Raw genomic sequence first — 24,805 nt, forward strand, 5'->3', positions numbered from 1 at the left:
TAAAAGGGATTTTGGCTGAGAAAAGCTCGGACTTCCTGAGGTAGTGGAATGAACATAATTCCGGAAGACAGGGGGTCTGGACTCACTGATTAGGTACGTGACAGGAGCAAACTAGTTTTCCATTCTAGGCCTTAGTTTCCCAGTGTCTGGAATGAGGGAGGTGGCCTATACGTCTGAAGTCCTTTCCAGATGTAAAATATCCATGCTTATGTGGCTCTAAGTTTTAAAATTCCATTCCTCCCAGAAGCCTTGCCAAGCTAAACTCTAAAATCCAGGATAATGATAACTTTCCCCAACCATGCTGGGCATAAACAGGAAACCTATGTCTTTCCCACTCTCTGTCCCAGTGAGTATAATGTCTGTCTTCCCTCCCTATGCGAGCATCTGTGTCAGCATAAATACAGTCACAAGCACGTCCATCTTTCAGACATGCTTATCTGTGTCGGTGGTGGCCTCATCTTTAAAGGGCTGAAGATGAGCCCCACGCAGTGAGCACCTTGCTAATGAACTCTGCCATTCCCTGAGTGACCCTGTGTCCAGTGCCTACAACAGTGGACATGATATCCTGAGATGAGCAAAGGGGACACGGGCCCGGTCCCTCTTCAAGGGCAGACACACACCAAGTGTGTGCCTCATGGACTCCAGGCACCAGTGCCAGGGCCATGGGAGTGTCAGATAGACCTGGATCAGAATCTGCTCCCGCGGGACCCACCTTGGGCAAGTGATGAATTTCTCTAAGCCTGAGCTGGCCTGTCTATAAATTAAGGGAAAATAAAAATTGATCCCACATGCCTGTTCAGAAGACAAGACTGCCACAATGTATGTAAAGTGCCTTGGTGCAAGGCCTGGCGTCCAGCTGGCTCCTTTCCGCCCACAGTATAAGAATGTTCGTGGTGATTCTAGACTGAGGGGGTTAGGGGGGATATAACTGTACTGTGATTATGTATGAGAAAGTCTGTGTTCTTAGGAAATTCCTACTGACATAGTTAGGGGTGAAGAGATATACTGTCCCCAATCGTTCAAGAGAAAACAGGCATAGATGATTGCATAGATGGGTGAAAGATCAACAGAGATGGATGAACGGATGGATAAATGACTAGATGGATAGACAGAGATGGATGGACAGATAGAAATGAACAGACAGACTGATTATTGAGACACACACACAGAGACAGAAAGACAGAGAGAGAAGGATAAGTGGGGTCCAATGAAAAGTAGTGACTCTGGGTAAAAGGCATATGGATGGTCCTTAAACTTACTTATAATTCTGAATTATATTAAAATTAAAAGTTACCAAAAATACATTTTAAAAGCTGTCTCTAGAGTAGGAGCAGATGGATTTAGAGAGAATCACAGGACCTCGGGCCAACTTGAATTTTTGGTGTGAGGTGTTGATGGGCCCCATTAACCTCCCACCCACTGCTCTGCCTGCTGAGCTTCTAGGAGGCACACATGTGACAGATGCATTTGAAAATTTCCAATCCCAGGTTGAATCTCTAAGAGAGCTAAAGTGTCAAGGGTTGTCACTAAAGCCCTAATTACTAACCTAAAGGGACAGTCATCCTTTCCCAGCCTGGGGGAATGCTTCAATAGGCCTGCAGGCCAGCACTGCTATGGCCCCTAACCCCCACCCTTCACCTCCCCCAACCCCAACCCCAAGTGATCAGGGGCCTGGGTTGTCCATTTTCACATGCTGGGGTCATTCTCTTAAAATCAGAAGCTGCTTCTAATGGTTCATGTGGCTGGGTCCCAGATCTCTCACCTCACCCACAAACTCTTTATAGATGGAAACATGAAAGGAGCAAACAGACTTGTGTAGCAAGATTCAGACCTTTCCGTGCCCTCTGATGCAGGTGAGAACAGGCTCTGCAGGTGAGTTCAGAGAACAGGCCCAGTTCAAATAACTCACAGAGTTGCAATAAAAGTGTGGCTGAGGGCAATAGGCCTGGGGGTGGGGAGAAGTCTCCCCAAGTGCTTGCTAGAGCCACAAATATGAGCTTGATCTTCAATAAACAATTTCTGTGCTCCACACGGATCTCCTTTAGGCGTGTCCTAATTTCACCTGGCACTTGGTCTGCCGGCCTCTGTTGGTTTTGTGCTAGAGACACGTGAGGACAGAACCAGGGCAAATATTTATTCCTCGTGGTGTTGATTTAGAACATATTGTACAGATAGCAAAAGGGCGTGGGTTCCACAGCTATGGCTCTTGGAGGATAGACACAGATGTCTTTATTGACACTTTCAAATATTTTATAAAGCATATTAGCTTTGACTTAGAGTAAATCTACTTTTATTTGTGCCAGACTAGCCTACGGGTGTCTGGGTGGTGCAACATGTAATCCTTAGAGTCACGGAATCTTAAACTGGGAGGTTATCTGGTCCACACCCATCACTGCGTATGTGGACACAGAAGCCTGGGAGAACTTAAGGAACTTAATTTGTGGGGAATGGAATAGTGCTAGGTTTGTGATTACAACTCAGGCTTCACTGAAAAATCAATCAAACATGGACTTGATAAATTATGGTAAATGCATACAATAGACAATGTTATATATATGATAGGGTTTTGTGTTCAGATGCAAGAAGATGGCTAGAAATCAATTAAAATATGTATTGTGAGCTCATGTTACGTGAAATAAACCATCCTGCACAACAGCGTATATGGTGTTATCTGATTTGTGCAAAAATATATACTCTTGGTAATTGCGCCAGCAGATGTCCACTAGCCAGAAACCCATAATTAGAGTAAAAGACATCTACCTTCAGTTTTCTCTGCAGGGTTACATTTTCTATTGTTTACGTGTCTGTGACTGGATTTTTTAGACTGTGTTTGTACTACTTTTGCAACAAGAAAACATAATTAAGATCTGTAAAAAGTAAAGGAAAAAGAGAACAAAACCCACCCACGTCTGTTTCCTGGCTCTTTGTTCTCTTTGAAAATGCACAAGGTGGCCCCCACGGAGGGGACAGGAGCAGGGACAGAGCTGGACTGGTGGGAGAGGGGTGGGCATCGTGTGTCGCACGAATTGCTCCTCCTCGTGCTCTGGAAGCCAGGGGACCACAGTGCTCCGAACCACGGGCCCGGGAAGCCAGATGTTCCAGGAAACAGCCTGCAACCTGAGGGGCAACCTCTGGCCTTCCACAAACACGTATGCTTCCCCGTGCCTCGGTTTCCTTATTTACACAAGTTTCCTGGTGTGTGGCGGCCCGGTGAGAAAGAAACCATAAAAACTATTTGTATCCTCGCAGACGGGGGAGGCCCATCTGTGGTGCTGGCACTAAATCGTCCCCAAGGTGGCTGTGAAAACTTCCCTGCGGTTTTATGGGGACAGCCAGCAGGCCAAGTCCATCTTGGGCAGGTGCAAGGAAACTATTTACGGCCCCCGAGAAGGCCCTGAAGGCCCGCTCAGGAAACCTGATTACTCTATTTATGGCGACTCTGTCAGCCAAAGACAAAGTGCCACCACTCAGTCAATGGCAGAGCTTCTAGCGAAAGTGAACACCTTCCCCCGGGGATCCTGGGATGGGCGAGGAGGGGCTGGGGCACACACAAGTCACCCCCTCCCCATCTCCGTCAACAAGAGACACGGAAAGGGAGGCTGGTGCTCCCACAGAGGCGAGACAAGTATTAATTTCGCAGCCAGGCCTGGGCTGGTGGAAGCAGTAGACGGGATCTGCGATCCTTTTACCCCATGTGACCCTTCGGAGACCGTCTGAGGGCTCACGCCCAGAGTCCCGGTCACTGTGTTCTGCTTAAGAACAGGGAGCTTTAGAAGCAGGGACCGCTCTTTGCTGCACAAGCAATAGTGATGCGACCACGGCAGAGGCCCTGGCTGGTCTGCAGCAAAATGTGCTTCTGGAAAGATGTGCGGAAGTGGAATGAGACGGAAAAAGGCCTGGCCCTGGCCTGGGAAATGCTTCTGCAGAAAGCCCAGCAGAGATTTCATGGGTTCTCATGGGGGCCGTAGGGAGATCCGGGAGGAATTTCCATCGCTCATTTAATTTGTCTTTTCCATTTCGATTTTCACAAAAAGCATACATTTTGTGAGCAGAAAAGACCATGGAAATGAATACGCACAAGGAGCTCAATGGGCAAAGTGTCCTTTGCCCCTGATGTAGCTTCTTATCTTTGGAGGTCAGTATTTGTAAGCAGGAAAAAAAAAATCAACAATTTCCGTGAGGGATGCCCCTGCTCTAAAGGAGCCTTGTAAATTACCTTTCAGTAGCGGATTTGTCCGCCCTTCATTTCTCAGCCTGTCTTCAAATGTCAATATTTTTGTTCTTCAGGTTTGCCTAAAGGGAGGCGCACCTCAATCAGTTCCATTTGCCAGAAATGGCAAACAAGAGGGCCGGAGGCCTACAGGAGGACGTGGCCATCAGGCCACTGATGACACATGGCTGGGCAGGCTTTGTCCTTGGCTCCCAGTTATCCTAGGCGAGGCTCATGTGACCAACAAGACCTCACAGAATGTATAATGATAACAACAGTCAAACAATGCCTCTCTCCCTCCACTGGATCTGCAGAAAATGCCTTCAAACGTCTGAGTTCCTCCTGGGAGACACTGTCCTGGGGGCAAAGCATTTGGGTGCTGGATTCAACTGGCCTCTATACCTTGCTCCATGGCTGATGGCTGGCCAAGGCCCAGGAAGGACTGGCATCCCTAAGGTAGCCTCAGATCCTACTAAGCAGCTTGTGGGGTGGGAGTGGGGGAGCAGAGGGAGCTTACTAAAGAGACAGTTACAGCAAGGAAGAGAACACAGAAACCCTCGGGGTGGGGAGCGGGGGCCTGAGTGGTGAGGTCTCTAGAGCCAGGACACCTGTGCTCAAGTCCCCACGCCTCCATTTACCAGCTGCGTGACCTGAGCAAGGCACTTAGTGGCCCTCCACCTCGGTTTCCCCACCTCACACGGCTGTCTGGAGGATGAAATGAGCTCATACACACAAAAATGCTAAGAATGCATTAAGCACTGTTCGAATGTCCACCACTGTTATCATCATCGCCCTACACTGTCCGGGGCTCTCCGTGTCCTTCCTGCGGCCTCCGGTGCAGAAAGCAAAATGTTTCTTGTGCGTTGCTTCTCCTTGGGCTCAAGCCAGATGGCCTCCCTGTCTCTCGGCATCTGGAGGAAACTGTACTCACGAATAATCCCGGTCAGCAGATGGCTCGTGCCTGCCCTGCACGTAAGGAAAGGCAGCCTCCCAACATCTCTCGGGGGAGCAGCTATGGCTACAGAGATCACTGGACAGATTGGAGCATGAGGAGCCCTGAGACTTGCCCAAACTCACAGCTAGCACACAGAGCCAGCCCTGGACAGCACAGGTTTCCCAGGCAGGTTAAAAGGGCTCATTACTCAACAATAGCCAGTTACTTATGCGCTGCATGGTTTCCAAATCATTGTCACACACATGCTCCCATTTGATCCCACAATGGCAGGACTACTCAGATCTACCCCAGCTTCGCTCCCACCTTCCAGCTCCGACCACTGCATCAGGAGATTGTGCTTAGACAACCATGAACAATGTTCTAAGATTTGACACATCATCAAAATAATCAATTACCCAAGCCGGGTGAACACCTAGCTCTCTACCTTTGAAAGTCATTAGTAGAGGAGTATTGTCCCTGTTTAAGGAAATGGAGCCTCGGGGAAGTGATTGCCTGAGGCCACACAGCTGGTGGGCTCCAGACCAGGAACATGAACTTGGCCTCCTGGCTCCACATCCATAGGAGAAGCCTCTGGTTCGCTGGTCAGTCCCGGAGGATGGGGCTGAGGCACAGGACACAGGAAGAGTAGCCCTGTCCTTCCTCTCCTCAGCCCCTCCCCTTTGTAAGGAGCTCTTGGCCACCAGCTTCCTTTACTGTGCCCAGAGCTCTGGCCCACCTGCCTCCTGACCCGCCCCCGCCCCCTTCCCCATCTGGGTCACAGTCCCCTCCCCTCAGAGCCGGGTCTCCGGGCGGGTTGTGGGCACGGAGATGCCTCCATGGTCTACAGGATGGAGAAACAGCCCTGGGGAAGGTTCTGAAGCTGCCAGCACCCCCATTGGGACGCAAGATCATGTAATCAAAGACAAATGACAGGGCTCCTTGAACCCAGCCATTCTGTCCTCCTGGATCTGACCCTAAGTTGCCACTGACCAGGTGGGCCCTGAGCATGGAGGTGCAGAGAGGGAAACCACACAATTCTCTTTCTCCGAAACCTGGGCTTACAGCCAGGGGCTCCCTCGTGAAGCACTTCTATTAAACATCGCAAACAAACAGACGAATAGAAATCTCAGCCCAGGCGGGCCTCACTTCCTCTCATGAACCTCCTCACTGCCCCCTCACTCATCCCCCGGCCTCACACCTACACTGCTCAGCTTGCCCTCTGAAAGCCTGCACACATGCCCGGCATGGCACGTGGAGGAGAAGACACATGGAGGGGACAGCACGTGGAGCCTGCTGCTGTGAGCTTGTGCTCGCTCATGGCAGGAGACGAGAGAAAGAGGCTGCAGCTGCTCATATGGAGAATTCAAAAAATACAGGCAAAACACACAGACACACGCCCTCTAGCAAATGCATTTTGTTTTACAGGCAGCTCTGTGTCTCCCAGCCCCTTCCACGTGTTCCCAGAGAACGGAAAGGCAGACAGCTCCTGGGGACAAGGCTACACACAGTGGGAAAACAAGGATAGAAAAAGTGTCGTCATAACTGTTGGAAAAGGAGGGCCGAGCTTTAGAGCGTTGGGGGACTAAAGAGCATGTTGCAGAGAGAGAAGACTGCACACAAACACAACTAAAAACACAGTATTATACAGAAGCAGCCATTTCCCCAGGGGCCAACATAGCAGGAGTGCAAGGTCATTACTTCCAGACACATTACTGCTTCACGTTTCAGAATTACCCACTCCCAGGAAACGGTCCACTTCAATAAAATACCAACGTCTTAAAAACACACACACACAAACACAAACTTATTCTTTTTAAACCAGTGCTGAATGCTAGAAAGTCTGTGAGTGCCTTCGATTTTAAAAATGTATATCAGCATTTTTGTCTGCGTGTTTCGATACTCGCTGGACTGAATTACACAAGTCTTGACCTCTGTCCAGGGACATGTTTTCCTGCACTGAGCAAAGCCATGGCCACACCAGCTCCTTCCCAGGTCCCTCTGCACCTGACACCCAGCCACAGCAGGGGATGCAAACGCCCTAGTGATGACAATGACATGGAGAAAATGTTCTGTACTCACATTTGTCCCCGGGGAAGTCGAAGGAAAGGCGGGATTTGACTGAGCAAATGACCTTGCTGGAATGGCTGCATATGATGTTCCAAGATTTGAGGCATAATCTAAACGACAAATTACACAAAACTGGGTGAAAACCTAGTTCTTTACCTTCAAAAGTCACTGTTAGGACATACATGGGGAGGGAAAAATGGAAATTCCCCCTTAACATAGTGATTAATGATTGTCATGATTATACCTCTGGGCATGTAGATAACCAGCAAAGCTATATGTCTAAAATAGGTCAGAAAGCCCGGATAGTGTGGCCCAGTGGTTGAGTGTCGACCTATGAACCAAGAGGTCACGGTTCGATTCCCAGTCAGGGCACATGCTCAGGTTGCGGGCTCCATTGCAGGAGGCAGCCTATCGATATTTTTCTCTCATCCATGTTTCTATCTTTCTATCCCTCTCCCTTCCTCTCTCTCAAAAATCAATAAAACATATTTTTTCAAAAATAAATAAAATAGGCCAGAAAATGTCCAAGAGCCCAGACAGCAGGCCCCATGCATTTCAGGGCCCTGGGCTCTGCCTTATAGACGCATAAGGACACGGAAGGGAAGTCTGGTTATCGCAGATATGATGTGTTAAGCCTTTGGGAAGCTGATCTGTGGCTCCAGCTGCCGACCTGTAGCCCTCGCTCACCTTCATTCCCAGCAGGGTTATAAACAGCCGGGCTGTTGGGAGAGGCACACAGAGTTCCCTCTGCCAAACCGAGAACACACCGGACAGCAGCGCTGGAGAGGGGTGGAAAGGGGAACCAGTTACTCAAGAAGTTAAATAAAGAACTACCATATGACCCAGAAATTCCACTCCTAGGAATAGACTCAAAATAGTTTAAAATCAATGTTTAAACAAAAACGCACACATGAATGCTCATAGCAGCACTATTCACAGGAGCCAGAGGGTAGAAGAAACGCTCTGAATATAGATCAAAAGATTGATTTATAGATACAGAAAAGGTGATCACACACACACACACACACACACACACACACACAGATATGAATACTATTCAGCCATAAAAAGGTGGTATATGTTGTGATGGGGATGAAGCTGAAAATACTGTGCTAAGTGAAAAAAGCCAGTAACAACAGGCTACGTAGGATATGCTTTCATTTATATGAAATGTTCAGAAAAGCAAATCTACAGAGATAGAAAGCAGGTTGGGGGTTGTAAGGGGTTGGGAAGAAGGGGAATGAGGAGTGGCTGCCTAATGGGTTTGGGGGCAACTGGGTGTGGGAGCGATGAACATGTTCTGGAACTAGACAGTCATAATATTTGCACAGCCTTGTGAATGTGTGCATACCACTGCATTTTACATTTTACATCAGTTTTACCACAGTAAAAAAAAATGGGGAGCCAGAGAAAACCTTTCTGAAATCATTGTATTAAAATGTACACGACAGAAAATTTACCTGCTTCACCATTTGTAAGCGTACAATTCAGTGGCGTTAACCACATTCACATTGTTTTTGCAACCATCTCCACCAACCATCTCCAGAACTCTTCATCTTGCAAAACTGCAACTCTCAACCCATTAAACAAGAACTCTCCATTTCCCCAGCCCCAAGCCCTGGAAACCACCACTCTGCTTTCTGTCTCTATGAATCTGATGACTCTCAGTACCTCCTATAAGTGGAATCAGACAGCTTTTGTCCTTAGGTGTCTGGCTTCTTTCACTGAGCGTAATGTCCTCAAGGTTCACCCATGTTGGAGCATGAAATTCTTTCCTTTTAAAGCCGAATAATATCCCACTGTAGTGTGTCCCACACTGTGTTTGCCTGTTCATGTGGTGGGGACCTTTGGGTTGCTTCCACCTTTGCGACTATTGTGAATAAGAAAGGGAAGCCTTCTGAATGCGCTCATTTCAAAACACTAAACCCCACCCTCGGTCCTGTGTCCCTGGGCCGGCATCCTCTTCTCTGTGGAAACCTGTAGCCCCTCCTCACTGGTCTCTGGGCACCTGCCTTTGCTCTCCACTATTTTCAGCACGGCAGCCAGGGGCCTGGTCAGTAGAGCCAGAGCACACCCCTCTTTCGCTCAGCCCATCAACGCTCCAGTCACACTCAAAGCAAAAGTGAAAGTCCTTACGACAAGCCCAAGGGCTCAGGATCTGGGCTCTGGCATTTTCCTGGCTGCTCACCGGGCACTCCGCGCTGGTCACACCGATGCTGCCCGAGCATCCCAGGGCCAAGCCAGGGCCTTGGAACTTGCATTCTCCATGGATGGCCAGGAGTGCATGTCCCCAAGTAGCCATGAGCTCCTTCCATCCTCTCCTGAGATGTCTATGTAAGGATCACACACACACACACACACCTGCCTCTGTCCTGATGTTTTCTGCTTAGCATCTACCCCCATGGACGCCATGTGATTGACTATTCATTTTGTTTATCATCTGAGCCCTCCCCCCCTTAAGTGTTAGCCCCTTGGGACAGGGACTTGGCTGTGCTGTTCTCATGGCATGCAGCAGGTGTTCTGTGGGGATTTCTTGGGCGTGTGCATGAACCTGTTCTCCTGGACAGCACTTACTTTTCAGAGAAGACCAGGCATTTCTGAGCATGGAGTTTCCCTTTCACATGCAGCTCCCAGTCCTAGGCCAGAAGGAAAGAAAAATGACGGAAGCAGAACTGAGTCCACGGGAAGGCAGGGTAAGTGCAGACTTCCCAGGCCAGGCAGGATCTCAGCGCATCGGGAGTCTGGACCAACCCTGCCGATGCATCTCTTCCCCGCCTCCTCTCCCTCCCAGACTCCTGACCAGCTCCTGCTCTCCATCCTACCTGCACAGCCCATGCCCATCCTCTACAAAAGCCCAGATTCAAAAACCTGTGTCCTTCTCCCCTACTCAGTGGACCCTTAGTCCCACCGCACCTCCAGCCCATGTCTACATCCAGTTGGGAGAATCGAGCAGGTGCAATCACAGTGAACTGCAAAGCCTTAGGAAAGGCTTAGGAGAGACAAAGCTCTCCATCACCTCTCATGTCAGCCAGCCCCCTCCAGGGACTAGAGGTGAGAGGCTGTGTCCCACCTGAGAGACAAGATGCATCCAAGCAGAGGGGAATGACAGCAGTGTGACTCCCACTAAGGAGGCATCATTATGAAATGCAGACGGGAGGAGAGACAGAAGGCAGCGGAGCTTAAGAGGCACATGCTCTGGGAGGGCCAGATCCATATTCAAATCTCCACTCTGCTGCTTTCTAGCTACGGGGCCCCAGGGCCCCAGACAAGTCATTTCGTCTCTCTGGGCCTCAGTTTTCACTTCTGTAAAGTGAGAATAGTAACAGTTTCAACTTTGGAGAGTTACTGCTGACACACGGGGAAGGTTTAATATATGTTAGCTGTTATTGCTTTGAAATATTTCGCTGCATCAATACATTTTGGGGAGAAATGACACTATAATGGAACTTTGCTGCAGCTGAAGCATGTTACTACCACTGGGCAGTGTCAGGAGGCTCCATCTCCATTTTGCAGATGGGGACGCTGAGGCCTCCTTGATCATTTATCTAGGTCCTACCTGAGAATTCCTCTTGCCCCTGATCCAAAATTCTGCTCACTTCTCCCCCCTTTCAAACTCAGTACAATATATTGTCTACAGTATAATATATGTAACTTCTACGTGTACCACAGAAGAAAAGCCTTCTTCAAGGAGGCGGGAGGGTCTAGTTCCCAAGTCCCTTCTCTGTAACCCAGGCAGGGTCACTTGATTCTCTCCCCACCCCCACTCAGCCACAGCTTCTCAGCTATAGACATGGGTTAAGAATTTCTTACTTGCCTTAAACCAAGGGACTGGCCCTCATACATTTCTGGAATTCCTTTTGGTTCTAATACCTGTGGTTGTCATCAAGGGGATAGATGGCAACATTTTGTCCCCCAGTCCCCAAAGGTACCAATTTCTCGCCCATAAACAGTGAGAGTTGGGTGGTGGTGGTGGTGAGCCCGCCCAGGCTCCATTGGTGGCTCCTACGTGGTCTTAGATGACTCACCTTTAAATCAAATACCTTCTTGTCGCAGATGCTGCAGACGTGTGGCAGGTGGAGGGGGGCCACCCCATGAATGTCATTCAGCTCGTGAGCCTGCAGGGGCCGCACGGACAGCACCGCCGGTTCCTCCTTGGCCCGCCGCCGTGCACCGCTGAAACTCTGCTTGCTGTTGTTCAGCCGACCCCCGAAGGAAGGAGGGGTCCTGTCTGGGGTGGGCTCCTCGGGGTCATACAGCTCGTAGGACTGGCTCGGGGGTGGAGGCCACAGGCTGGCGCCTGCTGCGAGGTCAGGCTTGCTCTGGCCAGAGAATCCGTGGGGGCTCTCCCACTGGCTATTTGGACCCGGCAGCAGCGGACCTACCTCCCCTTTCAGGCCCCCCGTGGGCTCAGCCCCAAACCCGCCTGCCACGTGCGAGCCTTGGGAGTTGGCTCCGTAGAAGTCTTTGGGAAAGGCAGCCTGGCCATCTTGCCCCGATTGGCTGTACTGTCCTTCATAGGTCGCGCTGCCCGAGGTAGAGGCCGAGGCCGGCAGGAAGATGGGCTGACCATCCGTTTCGGAGCCGTAGGCCTGGCCGGAGGTGGCTTTGCCATACTCGTAGAATCCTGCCGTGGCGGGACCTGCCCCAGTCTTGCCAATGCCCAAGAGGACCGCCGGCTGGGCAGGGGTCTGAGGCATGACACCCGTGAAGGGATGCATCACCATGGCGTTGGGGGGCTGGCTGGGAAGGCTCACAGAGGGTCCCGGGCCTCGTGTCTGGCCGGGGGGTGAGAAGGCGATTGTGTTAGAGGGAAACCGGGCACTGGGCACGCTCGCAGCATGTGGGGGCACCCCGGTGTGGCCGTGGGGGGCGCTGATCACGGACGGATGCCTTAGCTGGTTGAAGAGCGGCTGGGACATGGCCACTTTGGAGAGGACTTGGTTCAGGACGGTGGCGGCCGCAGTGTTGTTGGTGACAGCTGTCTGTGCCAACTTCAGCCGGTGGAGGGTGAGCTGGGCTTGCAATTGAGCCAGTTGGAGACTGGCAGGCGAAGGAAGCAGGGGGGTCGGATTACTGACCGAGAAAGGGTTCTTGTCCAGGAGCTTGGCGGCACTGCAGGAAGACAGGGGTCGAGAGGCACAGCTGCTTTCCCCGAGGAGGCCAGAGGGCTCTCTCAGTGGGTAGCTGTGGTCCCCCCACCCATGTAAGCAAGACCCTCCCACAGGGCCCCACACAGAATGGAGTCTGCAAAAACCTGTGCTCACACATACACCTCAATTAAAAGTAAAGCTCCAACAGAAAAGTTGGATGAGAGAAGGTTCCATCTCGTTGGTAATCAAAGAGATATATTAGCAACAAATATTTGCCTAGCAAAGTGGCACATTTCAAAAAAACACACACACAATAGCCTTCAGTGCTGGTGTGAGATAAAGTGGAATGGACACGTGTCAATGACTGTCTTAAAGTCACACAACTCTGTAGAAAGATAGCCACGTAATATGTACTCCTGAGAGCCACATGCTTTAACCCAATAATTCAATGCTATGAATCTATCTGAAGAAAGCGAGCTAAAATTCAGACAAAACTTGACGCCCAAAGATGTTTAGTAGTACTTCATTATTTAAGGTCCACAGTTGAAAATTACAAATAATCCGATAACAGGGAGCGGAGTTTTAAACTGAGTAAATTGTGATATTAGCTACAGAATGAAATTTTAAGTAGACATTTACTACTGCTGTTTAAGTTTCTGCTTCACTATGTAATATTTAAGACATTAAAAAAGTGTACTTGGCACCAAGCTTAAGACAGAAAGCATTCCAACACACAAAATGTTCCTTAGGTATCCACTCTCCCCATCCACCCTGGCCCCCACCATTGCCAATAGTAGACACTATCTTGAATTTGGGATGGTCATTATTTACACCGCCCCCCTCAACCCCCCCCGGCCAAAAAAAAAATAAAAAAATAGCGACCTGAGAAAATCCATGTACTCTAATGTTAACTGAAAAAAACAACAAAAAAACAAAAAAACAAAACAGGCTTCAAAATCACAGACAGAATGAGAGGTGTGTACTTGCGCCAAACACATTTTCATCCTTGTCCTTATTTCACATCCAAATGCAGCAAGAATCATGCTCCCTTCAGCCCACGCTCAAGCCCAACCAGCACAAAGAATAACCAAACATTTACAAGAGAAGAATCTGAAGTTGAGGTCGTAGGCAGTGGTGGGCTCGCACAGACTCTTACTACAGGGCTGTTCTGTCTGAACCTGTGCCTTCCATGTGACCTTTGCTGTGGTTATGGTGCTTTCTGGACCAAAAACCAGGATGCATAAGGGGACAGCCTTTCCCAGAAAGTCTGGGATATCTGGTTACCGCAGTCAGGGCTCTTTTGTGAGACCATATTTCTTGTGTCTTAAACACAACCCCCCTCCCCTTATTTTTATTGATTTCAGAGAGAGAAGGGAGAGGGAGAGAGAAACACTGATAAAAGAAAGACATTGATCAGCTACCTCCTGCATGCCCGATTAACCTGGGCATGTGCCCTGACCCGGATTCAAACCAGCAACCTTTTGGTACATGGGACAAAGCTCAACCAACCAAGTCACACCGGCCAGGGCTAAACACCTCTTTTGGGGAGTGGGTGTAATAGAGAAATATGTTTGGGGTGTTGATGAACTGGAATTCCCAGGACATTTGAAAGGGAAGAATGGGACTGTGCATTTGAAGCTGGGATTAACATGGACAACCCAAGCTGTATATTCTGCATGCTTATATAAATAAGTGTGGCGTAGAAGCTACAAAGCTGCAACACTTCAGACAAGGTTTCCACTGTCACACGTTCTGTACAGTAAAAGTCCAACCACAATGAAACCAAGGAGAGAAGCTGGGGGTGGGCATGGTTCAGGAATGAAGGGGCGACATGGAAAGTGTGTGGCACGTTACATCATCTCTCCCATTTTGGAGACACTTGGAAGAAAGCAAGCTTCTGCTTGGGTTGGTCTAAGAAAATGGTGAGGGGTGTGTGTGTGTGTGTGTGTAGGTCATGGGAAGAAGGTAAACAGGAGAGAGTCTCACGTTGATCGCAATGCTTCTGTGGGACCAGTGCTTAGCGAGGCTGCGTTATCTCATTTGAGGTGTCTCAATTATGCAGGGAAAGAACCTAATGCTCAGAGAGATTAGGTGGCCTTACTTGCAAGGACTCACGGTGAGTGAATACAGATGTGGGATTCCACCGCCAGCCAGGCTTTGAAAAGAAGAACAAGGGCGGCGGTTAGGCGTGCAGCCTCTCAGCCCTCTGAGTGTCTCATGGGCTGCCTCGCTGTTTTGTTTGAAGTGAGTTCTCAGAAGACCGGGCACACCCGTGTTCAAATGCATGTAAAAAACACATGTCGGAGCCAGATAAAAATGACCCTGAGTTACTGTTTCCCATCCTGTGAGAAATCAAGTCATTAAAGAGATCCCACCTTCACCCAGCCAGCAGCCCTGCTATGCTCCAAGGGCAGAAGAGCTGGCTACATTTTAGGGTTTTGGAAGGCTGGGGGTTCCAGGTGAAAGGTGGTCACAGACCTTTGCTCCTCTTAGGGGTGCTGGCTGCAGCAGAGCCTTGGCGGCCCCAGGGGGGCCCACAGATCATGGTGGAGGTGGGGAGGCGAGAATAGGAAAGGAAGAGGAGGATGGTCAAGAGTCTGATGATAGATTTCTGCGGGTGCAGTACTAAGTGGCTGAGCTTTAGAAAAGCAATTAAGCTTAACGCAAAACCCTGCCCACAGGGAGCCAGCCCTTCCTACCAGGTTTGTCCTCAAAGCAGCCTGTCCTTGCTAACAAGGCGATAATGAGGTGCCAACTTGGTTTACATGACCAGAGTAAGAAGAGGTTGGTTTTGTTTTTCCAGGAGAAGTCAGCTGTATTTTCTAAAACTGCGTCCTGGGCTGGAGGGAGCTCCGGCTGGAGAGTCCCCTTCACCCCTAAAAGGACGCGTGGGGAATTGCTGCCTTTCTAACCAGGAAAGCCAGCCTCCTGGGTGTCCGCAGGTCAGCCAGGGAAGCAGGTGCGGCTCCGAGTACAGCCCAGGTTGCAGAAGGTCACCCATTCAGATCCAACATGAATAAGATCATTTTCTTCTCAACTCCTGCTTTGCCTAGCAAATTCTTACTGTTCCCAACTTTACTCAACCTTGAGTAGAAGTGATTTCACATAAGTCACCAGAGCTAGATACCTCTTTTGAACCAAGGACCCTAAGAGAAAGAGGAAGACCAATCATCCTATCTTTTAAAAGTCCTAAAATTCAGGGGCTTCTAGCAATCATATTTTTGACCAAAAAATTGGGGCATCTGATCTGACACCCTTGGGGCTAGAAGTGATGGCACCTTCCTGTTTCCCCACTCCCTTGGTTCCTTGCTCTGATGTCACTTAGCACATCCTGCCTTGTGTTCAAAATAACTGCTTATGTGCCTTTTTGCTTCCACTAGACCTAAGCTCTGTGAGGGAAAGGAGCATGTCTGGGAGACTGTCGATTTCCCCGGCACGCTGCCTTGCACTTGGTGGATACTCAGCAACAGCCGTGAACAGAATGGAGAAGGAAGATAATGGACGTGGCTCATCAGAACCTGGTGACTGTAAGAAGATGTGGACACCTCTTTTAAGAGTGTACATTTCACCCTAGCAGGTTTGGCTAAGTGGATAAAGCGTCGGTCTGTGGGCTGAGGGGTCCTGGGTTCGATTCCGGTCAGGGGCACATGCCTGGGTTGCGGGCTTGATCCCCAGTGAGCGGTGTGCAGAAGGAAGCCAGTCAATGATTCTCTCTCATCATTGATGTTTCTCTCTCTCTCTCTCTCTCTCTCTCTCTCTCTCTCTCTCTCTCCTTTCCCTTCCTCTCTGAAATCAATAAAAATATGTTTTAAAAAACAGTAATAATCAATAAATAAAGTGTATCAATTTAGCTTTTAAAAGAAGAGTGTATATTTTGTGGATAAAGGCCCTCATATAATTCAAAAAGCAGAATCTAAAGATACCCAGAAAGCAAATGGGTTTTGCTGTTGTATACAGCTTAAACAGATGGGGATGGTCTACAATTCCCCATTCCAAAGCAGGGGCCCCAATACACCCTTCTCCCTGTCCATGTCTAGGTTTTGAAACTGATGGATAATCCCTGTGATAGGCTGAATAATGGCCCCCAAAGATACCCACATCCTAATCCCCAGAACCTATGCAATGTCACCTTCCATGGTAGGTGGACTTTGCCAACGTGGTTAAATGAAGGAGCATGAGATGGAAAGACTGTCCTGGTGGGCCCGATGTATGCACAAGAGTCCTTAAAAAACAGCGGCAGGAGGATCAGAGTCAGGAAGAGATGCTATTAGGATGGAAGCAGAGGTCAGGGAGGAGAGGAGACACTATGCTGGCTTTGACGATGGAGGAAGGGACCATGAGCCAAGAAAATACAGAAGGCCTTTAGAAATTGAAAAAGGAAACAAATTTCCCCTAGAGCCTCCAGAAGAAATCAGCCCTGGTGACACCTTGACTTTGGCTTAGTGAGGTGGATTTTGTACTTCTGACCTCCAGAACTGTAAGATGAGAAATTTGTACACTTGTGGTAATATGTTATGGAAGCAAATAGGAAGCTCATGCAATCCATCAAGAAAATTATACATAGAAGAGGCTTCCACTCAGGACACTGGCTGGATCTTGCTGGCATGAATTCATGTTCCCAGCGGTCCTGGACAAGCACAGGTCATCTCACCAGGTGTCTGAAGACCCTCTGGGAACTCAGCCAAGATCCAGAAAAACCCAGAGGTCCCTTCCTTCTCAAAGTCAACTTTCCTTCCCAGCCAAGCAATGGGAATCCGGGAGAGCTTGGACTCGCAGATCCTTAGGGATTGGCTCATCCAGCCCCTTCATGAACAAAGAGAGAAAATGACTTGCTCACAGCTGGGTAGCAGTACAACCTTAATGAGAACTCAGATCATTCAAACCAGCTTTTAGCACCTGACAAAACAGCCTTAACTAAGCCCAGTACTACCTATTTCATCGCCAACTTATCATTTCCACCCATACATATCTGTAGCCCTCCCCGCTGTTCAGAGAAGTACCAAGTACCTTCGATATGCAAGGCACTCGCTGAGCCCTGGGGAGATGCAAAGATTCAGCCCCTCTGAGCCCCTGTAAGCTCCAGAGGTGACAGTAGGGATGTCCCGTGTCTGGGAAGCCGGTGGGAGACAAACTTCCATGCACCTGCTCCATCCTGTCTTCTAAACCTGTGCAGTGGCTCGGTTTGCTGTCATAGAGTCAAACCTTGAAGAACAGAGAGCAGCACAGAGAGTTACTTGTGCAGAGCTGGAAAAGCCACCACGCCTCCACCGGGAGGGCTGGCCCCCATCACAGCACAGCTCTCTGATTCACCCAGGCCTCCACGGGGCTCACTGCCTCCAGGGCTGACGGTTCCTTTCTGAGCCACTAAGAATTCACAGTGCATCATTACATTGAAAACATTGGTTGCCTGCTCACTTAGAAAGGTTTTCTTGTTTTGTTTTGAATTAAAACAGCACTTCTCTCCATGGTTTTAAACATAAAATATAACATAAAGGAGAAATTGTTGCCTTTATAATGCAGGGAGATTTAGAACATCCAGATGAAAACTGTTTCTAATGGTTTAATCCCACAGTGCCAAAAGGATGTGCAACATATTGTCTCCACCAGCAGAGCGCAACAGCTGTCCCCGCATGGCAAGGCTCATTATTCATCCCAAAGCTCTTCTACATTTTATTCCGGGTCCCAAGCAGGAGGCAGTGATGGGTGTGTAGAGGGGGCACAGGGAGTGAGGCAGTGAGTCGGGGTACTAGAAATTCAGTCAGCATTTTGTGATGTGATTCATCCTATTCTGAAAGGAAGGCAGAGCACCCAAGACACAGGCAGGACCCGGGGCCTCTGCTCTGTACAGACTCCATTGGGCGTTCATGAATTGGTCCATTCAGCCCACGGAGGACTGAGTATCTACAATGTGCCGGGCGAAGTTGCCAAATGGTGGGGACACAGTGATGGAGAAAGAGATACCTTCCCAAGAGGAGACAGACCAACACAGAGAGTGATGGATAGTCCTTCGGAGGTAAGCACAAAACAGCAAAGCCCAAGAGGAAGTGGTACAAGCCTCAGACTGTTCAGAGAGATGTAACAAACAAAACAAAAGGAACAAAGACTTGCAAATGTCCTGGGCTCAGCAATTCATCTGCCGATGCAAAGATGAACCGGCTGTTAGTGAAAGGCAGCACGAGGGTGAACTGTGGTCTGAGACCTGGGCTCCCACCTGCCAGTTACTGGTTATGTGATGGGAGAAAGTTGCTTAATTTTCTCATCTGTAAAATGGGAATAGTGATCCCCATCCCATGTGACAGAGCCCCCTGGCCACCGTGACTGGCTCAGCGATGGACACTCCTTGAAATTTTGTTGGTGTTATCAGGAGAGAGACACCCTCCGTCATGCCTGGGTTGCTATGCTGGTTGAATTTGAGCCACCACGTAAGGAGAGCCTGCTTGAAAGTCAAGCCAACCCGAGACCCCAGCCTGGAGCTGGGCAGGCAGCTCCTGGTGACCTCACAGGGACACCTTGAGACACTTGCCCTGGACCTGCTTGGGCTTTTCTGTACACAAACCAAGGCATTTCCTTCATTTGTTAATAAAAATAATAATGTAAAAAGAAAGCCAACCTACTAGAACCATCTGCATTAAATTCAGATGTTTTCCCTCCACGGCCCCATGATGATTCAAGCATAGTCTGTCATCGCCAGCTTCTTCTGCAGAGGGAACCACTCTGAGGACCTAAGGGGTCACTGCAGGGGGAACTGGGGCAATCACTTTGGTGAGTGTCCACTGACCAGAGAGACCTGGTTCCTAGAGGTTGGGGAACAGAATGCTCCTCCACCCTGGGCAGAGTAAGAGGCCCGTATGGTGGTTACAAGACCAGGGTACGCATGGGGTGTGGGCTAGGCAGCAACATTCTTTTTAATCCTCACTCAAGGAGTGAGGATGTTTTTCCTATTTATTGTTTCAGCGAGAGAGAGAAACATTGATGTGAGAGGGACACATCGATTGCTTGTCTCCCGCACATGCTCCAACCAGGAGCAGGGATCAAACCTGCAAGCCAGGTACATGCCCTTGACCAGAAATCGAACTCGTGACTCTCCAGCACACAGGCCAACACTGACCACTTAGCAACATTGGCCAGGGCATATGCAACATCTTGCACATTCAGAGATCCAGTCCTGGCCACACAGGTGCTCTTATGAGCTGGGTACATAACGTCTGGATCTTCTCAAGGGGGCAATTTCTAATCTACTGAAACGCCTTGCAGATGGGGATGGGGGAGTGGGGATGGAAAGGAGCTCAGGTTTCAGAGTTAGCATCCACTTGGGTGTGAATTTCAGTTCACCACTTGTAAGCTGGGGACTGTGGGCAAATACTTAGCCTCTCTGAGCCTTGGAGTCCTCATTGCTAAAGCCGGGGTGGCTAAACCTAAGGTATAGGCTTGTTCCGAGTTAAATGATAGGGTGCAATAAATTGTTCCACACAGTTCCTTGCACACCGTAAGCATTCACTAAACAAACGCAGCAGCAACTGCTACTACAAATGTCTTCTCACCGTTATCATTACCATCAGCACTACTATCACTACCACCATCATCGGCATCACTGTCATCATCAGAGCAGATGGCGAGTGACAGAGGGAGATGGCAGAAAACACAAGGAGATGTGAATATGGAGAGAAGAGAAGTAAAAAACAAGGATGGACATCTGTTGAGAGAGGAGGGAGCAGGCTGGGGACTGGGACTTGGAGGGAAGAGAGAGTTATGAGTTGCTTGGTAATGGGATACGTAGTCAACAGGAGACTGAAAGGGCTGTGGAATAATGAAGACACAGCCGAAGTTCCATGGTGTGAATGTCCCCTGTGATGGTCAGCCAGCCAGAAGCAAAAGCCAAGAACCGCAGCCCAGCGTGGTTCAAGGTCTGGCTGGGCACAAGATCTTCCAAGATAACCAATCAGGAATTTAAATTCACTTCCAGTTCAACACAGGACCCTGTCCAGGCCAAGCAATAGACATGCCATTTTTATTATGTGTTAGAACATAAAATATAATCCAGGGGAGAGGGCTCAGAACCTGGCCAGAGAGTGTTTTCCAGGTTTGGTCACACCTTCATAACATGGCCAAATCAAATGAAGTGCAATCAGGGTCAAGTCTTTGCTGAGTCCTGCCCTTTCTGTCGCCTCCTGGGAGCTGAACTTCACATCATAAGTTCTCCACTCTACTTAACCCTCTTAGACTCGAGGTCAGGATGTGATCTGCAGGGAACAGTCCCTAAATGCCAGGATACAAGAGGACAATGATGATACTACAGTACTAGTGGGGCTAAAGTTTAAACTCTAGCTCATTATCACAAATGTGAGATCAAGAAGAAGCCTTAGAGACCATTTAGTTTAACCCACTCCATTTACAGAGAAGAAAAGAGAAGCCCAATGAAGTAGATATAATATGTGAATCAAACCAAGTCACAACTCTAGACAGAAGAGAGGAGGAGGGCCTGGAACCCAACTCTCCTCATTCCTGCGGCTCATGGAGCTACTACGGTGGGCCACCCCCCATCAATGTTCATTAGCAAATTTTCTCCTTTTCGGGGAGCAGAGTAAAATTGCAACTTTCTGGTTAGTTGCTGTCTTCTTGGTAACAATAGGGCTATGGATTATCACTAGCTAGGCCCCTGTGACTAATTGAGATTACTGGGTCAATGCTGGTGTTAGCCCACATTTGGGATTCAGCTGTGATATTACCATATGATGATTCATATCACCATGACACCACTTGGAGTGATTCATAACAGCATGGTAATCTCATCACCTCTCTTTTGTTTCATGTCTTTCAGTTGGAGTGTTAATAAGTGTTTTCACCTCATTAGCTCTCTGATCACCCGGACAACCATATGGGTACCTTCATCAGATACAACCATTTCTAGTTTATATTAAGAAGACTGAGACCAAGAAAGGTCAGATGAACCACCTGAGGGCATCCAGTGAATAAAGGATTTGAACGAGGGTCTTCTGACTGTAAGACTAATGTTCTGTCCTCTGTTATGGGTTCATTAAAGGAGCTTCTGAAGCCACATTCCTGGCCCTACTTCCATGGGTGTGATTTGTTTTGTTTTGTTTTGTTTTGGGTTTGTTCAAAAGTACTAAATTATAAAGCTTTTTCCTTTATTCTGTGTTTTTTTCTCCCAGCTTGTCACAGTGGTTTTAAATTTTTTCCCCAGCTTTATGGAGCTATAATTGACATATAACATCGTACACATTTAAGGTGTACAATGTAATGATTTGAAATATGTGTATATTGTGAAATGACTACCACAGTAAGTTTAGTTAACACATCCAGGGCATGATTTAAATAACACATTTGATATCAAATCACCATTATACTCTGGTGGTCCCTTATACTCTGAACCACTTTCATCAGGCAGAATAAGATTCTCAGAGCCAAGAGACCTATACTCACAAAGGGACAGCTTGCAGTTTTATAACTGACAAGAGAGGACTTGCCTTCCTGCTGACGATATGAGAAGGGCTCAAGATGTACAAAACAGAATGAATAGCTCAGCTAATGTGGTTCAGTGGTTGAGCTTTGACCTATGAACCAAGAGGTCATGGTTCAATTCCCAGTCAGGGCACATGCCTGAGTTTCGGACTCAATTCCCAGTAGGAGGCGTGCAGGAGGCAAGCAATCAATGATTCTCTCTCATCATTGATGTTTCTCTCTCTCTCTCCCTCCCTCTCTGAACTCAATAATAAAGATAAAAACAGAATGGGCAATGCAGCAAATACAAAGAAAATAATATACATTCTGCTAGTGTCATATAGGAAAGACTTAAAGCAAAGAGAGAATTAATGTCAACTTACCACCAAGAACCATAGATTAGGACTTTTTGTGTCTGCTTTTCTTCTGTACCATTTTTTTCTTTAAAATATCCTTTGTTTTATAAAATGATGGTATTGTAAGTAGTAATTGTTTTTAATGCTCATATTTGTTTTGTTTTTTTAACTACAAAAATATGAAGAATGTAACATATACTTATGAACTCATTACCCATGATCCCAAATTAATAAATGCTACATACAGTTAGGGTCATTTTGCCTCAGATTTTTTTTTCTAAAATATATTTTTATTGATTTCAGAGAGGAAGGGAGAAGAAGAGAGAGATAGAAACATCAATGATGAGAGAGAATCACTGATCGGCTGCCTCCTGCACACCCGACACTGGGAATGGAGCCCACAACCCGGGCATATGCCCTGACCGGGAATCAAACCATGACCTCCTGGTTCATAGATTAATGCTCAACCTATGAACCATGCCAGCTGGGCTGCCTCAGATATTTTTAATAAAAATATAATAATTATACAAATAAAGTTCCCTTTGGGCCTCTGCCTGGTCCAATTCCACCCCCATCTTCCCAGTGTCATCTGGGTGTGGTGTGTTTGTATATATGTATATATCTGTCTGTCTATTTGTATCTATCTATTTACAGAAAAAGTATAAAAATAAGAGACTTTTATACATGCATGTTTCATAAAAGAGCAGGTAGGAATGGTTTCAACAATATTTCTCCTAAAGAAACAAATGCATATTCTAAGTTTCCCTTAACCATTGAATATCAAGGCAGTGTGACAGAGCAAAAAATTAGTGAGCTAGTTAGAAATCAGGAGACCCAGGCCTGGTCTTACAGCCACTATTCACTCCCTGTGCGACTGCAGGTCAGTCAACCCCCTCCCCCGCCCCTTTTTTTTTTGTAAAATGAGAAAGCTGTATATAAAAGGATCGCCAAGATCTGATCCACCTTTGAAGTCTGATGACTCTAAGGTTTAATTTCCTTATCTGTCAAATGGAGATAATAACATCTGCCCCCGTAGTTGTTCTAAACATCTAACATGGCGGGCAGATGCTCTGCAAAGCATGATGATGGTTGATAATGATAATAATTATTAGTCACAAATTAACTTTATTTCAAGCTCCTGGGAATGCTTCTAAAGAAAACATTATTTCATATACTAGTATATGGCTAGGTTCAGATGTATGTGTTGCTGGCCAGCCAGCATGAACTAATTTAATTTCTTCTATCCCTGATCACTTGGGGAGGCCGTTCAGCACAAGGAGAAGCTCTCTTAACTCTATCCATGAAGATTTCGGGGAAGAAATACCAAAAGTGCCTCGTTATGAGACTCTCTCCTCTACAAAGGCATTCCAGAGACAGGCCCAGTCTTTCACAGTAAAAAGCAGCTCAAATCCATTCGGGGCTGGAGTTGGTTTGTCCGACACACCCTTCTTCAGGAAATTCATGTTGGGTAGAATTCCACTGGTTTTATGCAGGCTAAAATCCAGGAAGTTGGTTTGACTTGTAGGGTTAGAAGAGATCTTTCCTGACTCAGTCACATAACATATGGTGACCTCGCAACCGACAAACTTTTCTGGGGAACATGGGAGCCTTCTGAGATGGAGAAACAAGCTGTCTGAAATACATATTTTAAAACTGCTGTACAACTTTCTCTAAGAAACCAAACATTCATGGTTACAGGCCAATACTTCCCCTGTGAAGGGCAGTATATGCAAATATCAACGCCTTTGCACATACAGGTCCTTCTCCAGGACAATCTCCTCCCTTCTCCTCCTCACGCAGGTAACTATCCTTCAACATGTAGTTGGATGTCACCTCTTCCAGGCAGACTTCCCTGGCTCCTACCTCCATCAAGTGTGTGCTGGTGCTCCTTCTATGATCCCCCATAATGCTCTGCTGTGCCATTAGCCTCAATTACATTTTCTTCTAACTCCTACCACTCTCTATCATAATTGTGTATCCAGTCACGCATCTCACTTCCTCACTGCCCCATCACCATTTTGAAGGCAGGAATTGTATGTCCCGTTTCATGTCACAGTGCCTGGCACATGGTAGGTGTGTAGAACCTATAAGCATTTCTATACACCTGACCCATGTGTATGCGTGTGAGACAGTAGTTGTGTATCACATTCTCAATCTGTTTTCTGGAGCAAATGTTCCGTGTGTGCTGCTCAAGGCTTTGAAGATGAAGTTCTGCAGCGAATGTGGATTAGATTCAGTCTTTGAACACTGTTGATATTATGTAAATACCACCAACCACATCAAATATAAAATCCTAAAATATTCAACAAACAGACTTGTTGCCACAGTTCTCCTTTTAACTAAATCTGAAGAAAATGTAATTTCAGTGTGTGATCTGAGGAGATATAAGTGTCTAATCCACACGATTCTGAGATGAAACATATGCTCAAGAATGAATGGTCCCTATGTTCTCTAAACTTTCTTTTTAGTCATTTATAACACTGAGATTTTTCTGGTAAGTGTTATAAAATTCATATGATTTAAAAGCCAATTTTAAATCAAAAATATAGTTTTAGATTAATTTTAAAGAATTAAAATTCTCAATTAAAATAGCTGGTCTTTTCCTAGAGTTGCCTGACTGTTAACCTGGACATTTTAACCAACATGGTTTAAGCTAAATGGAGTCCATATGAAAGTGAAGAGGCAGTGG

At 47.6% G+C, this 24,805-nt stretch overlaps 1 protein-coding gene across 2 annotated transcripts in view; it reads right to left on the minus strand.

Moving 5' to 3' along the window:
* Positions 1 to 24,805, minus strand: part of RBM20 (RNA binding motif protein 20) — a 177,244-nt gene that overhangs the window by 38,709 nt on the left and 113,730 nt on the right. For both annotated transcript variants that reach the window (XM_036336029.1, XM_036336030.1), the window contains exons 2-5: positions 11,237 to 12,323; positions 9,786 to 9,847; positions 7,899 to 7,990; positions 7,224 to 7,321 (exon numbers count right to left, since the gene is read on the minus strand). In XM_036336029.1, the coding sequence (XP_036191922.1) occupies positions 7,224 to 7,321; positions 7,899 to 7,990; positions 9,786 to 9,847; positions 11,237 to 12,323 (1,339 nt within the window). The remainder of the gene's footprint in view (positions 1 to 7,223; positions 7,322 to 7,898; positions 7,991 to 9,785; positions 9,848 to 11,236; positions 12,324 to 24,805) is intronic.

Source organism: Myotis myotis, unplaced genomic scaffold, assembly GCF_014108235.1.
Source record: "Myotis myotis isolate mMyoMyo1 unplaced genomic scaffold, mMyoMyo1.p scaffold_m19_p_15, whole genome shotgun sequence".
Classification (NCBI taxonomy): domain Eukaryota; kingdom Metazoa; phylum Chordata; class Mammalia; order Chiroptera; family Vespertilionidae; genus Myotis; species Myotis myotis.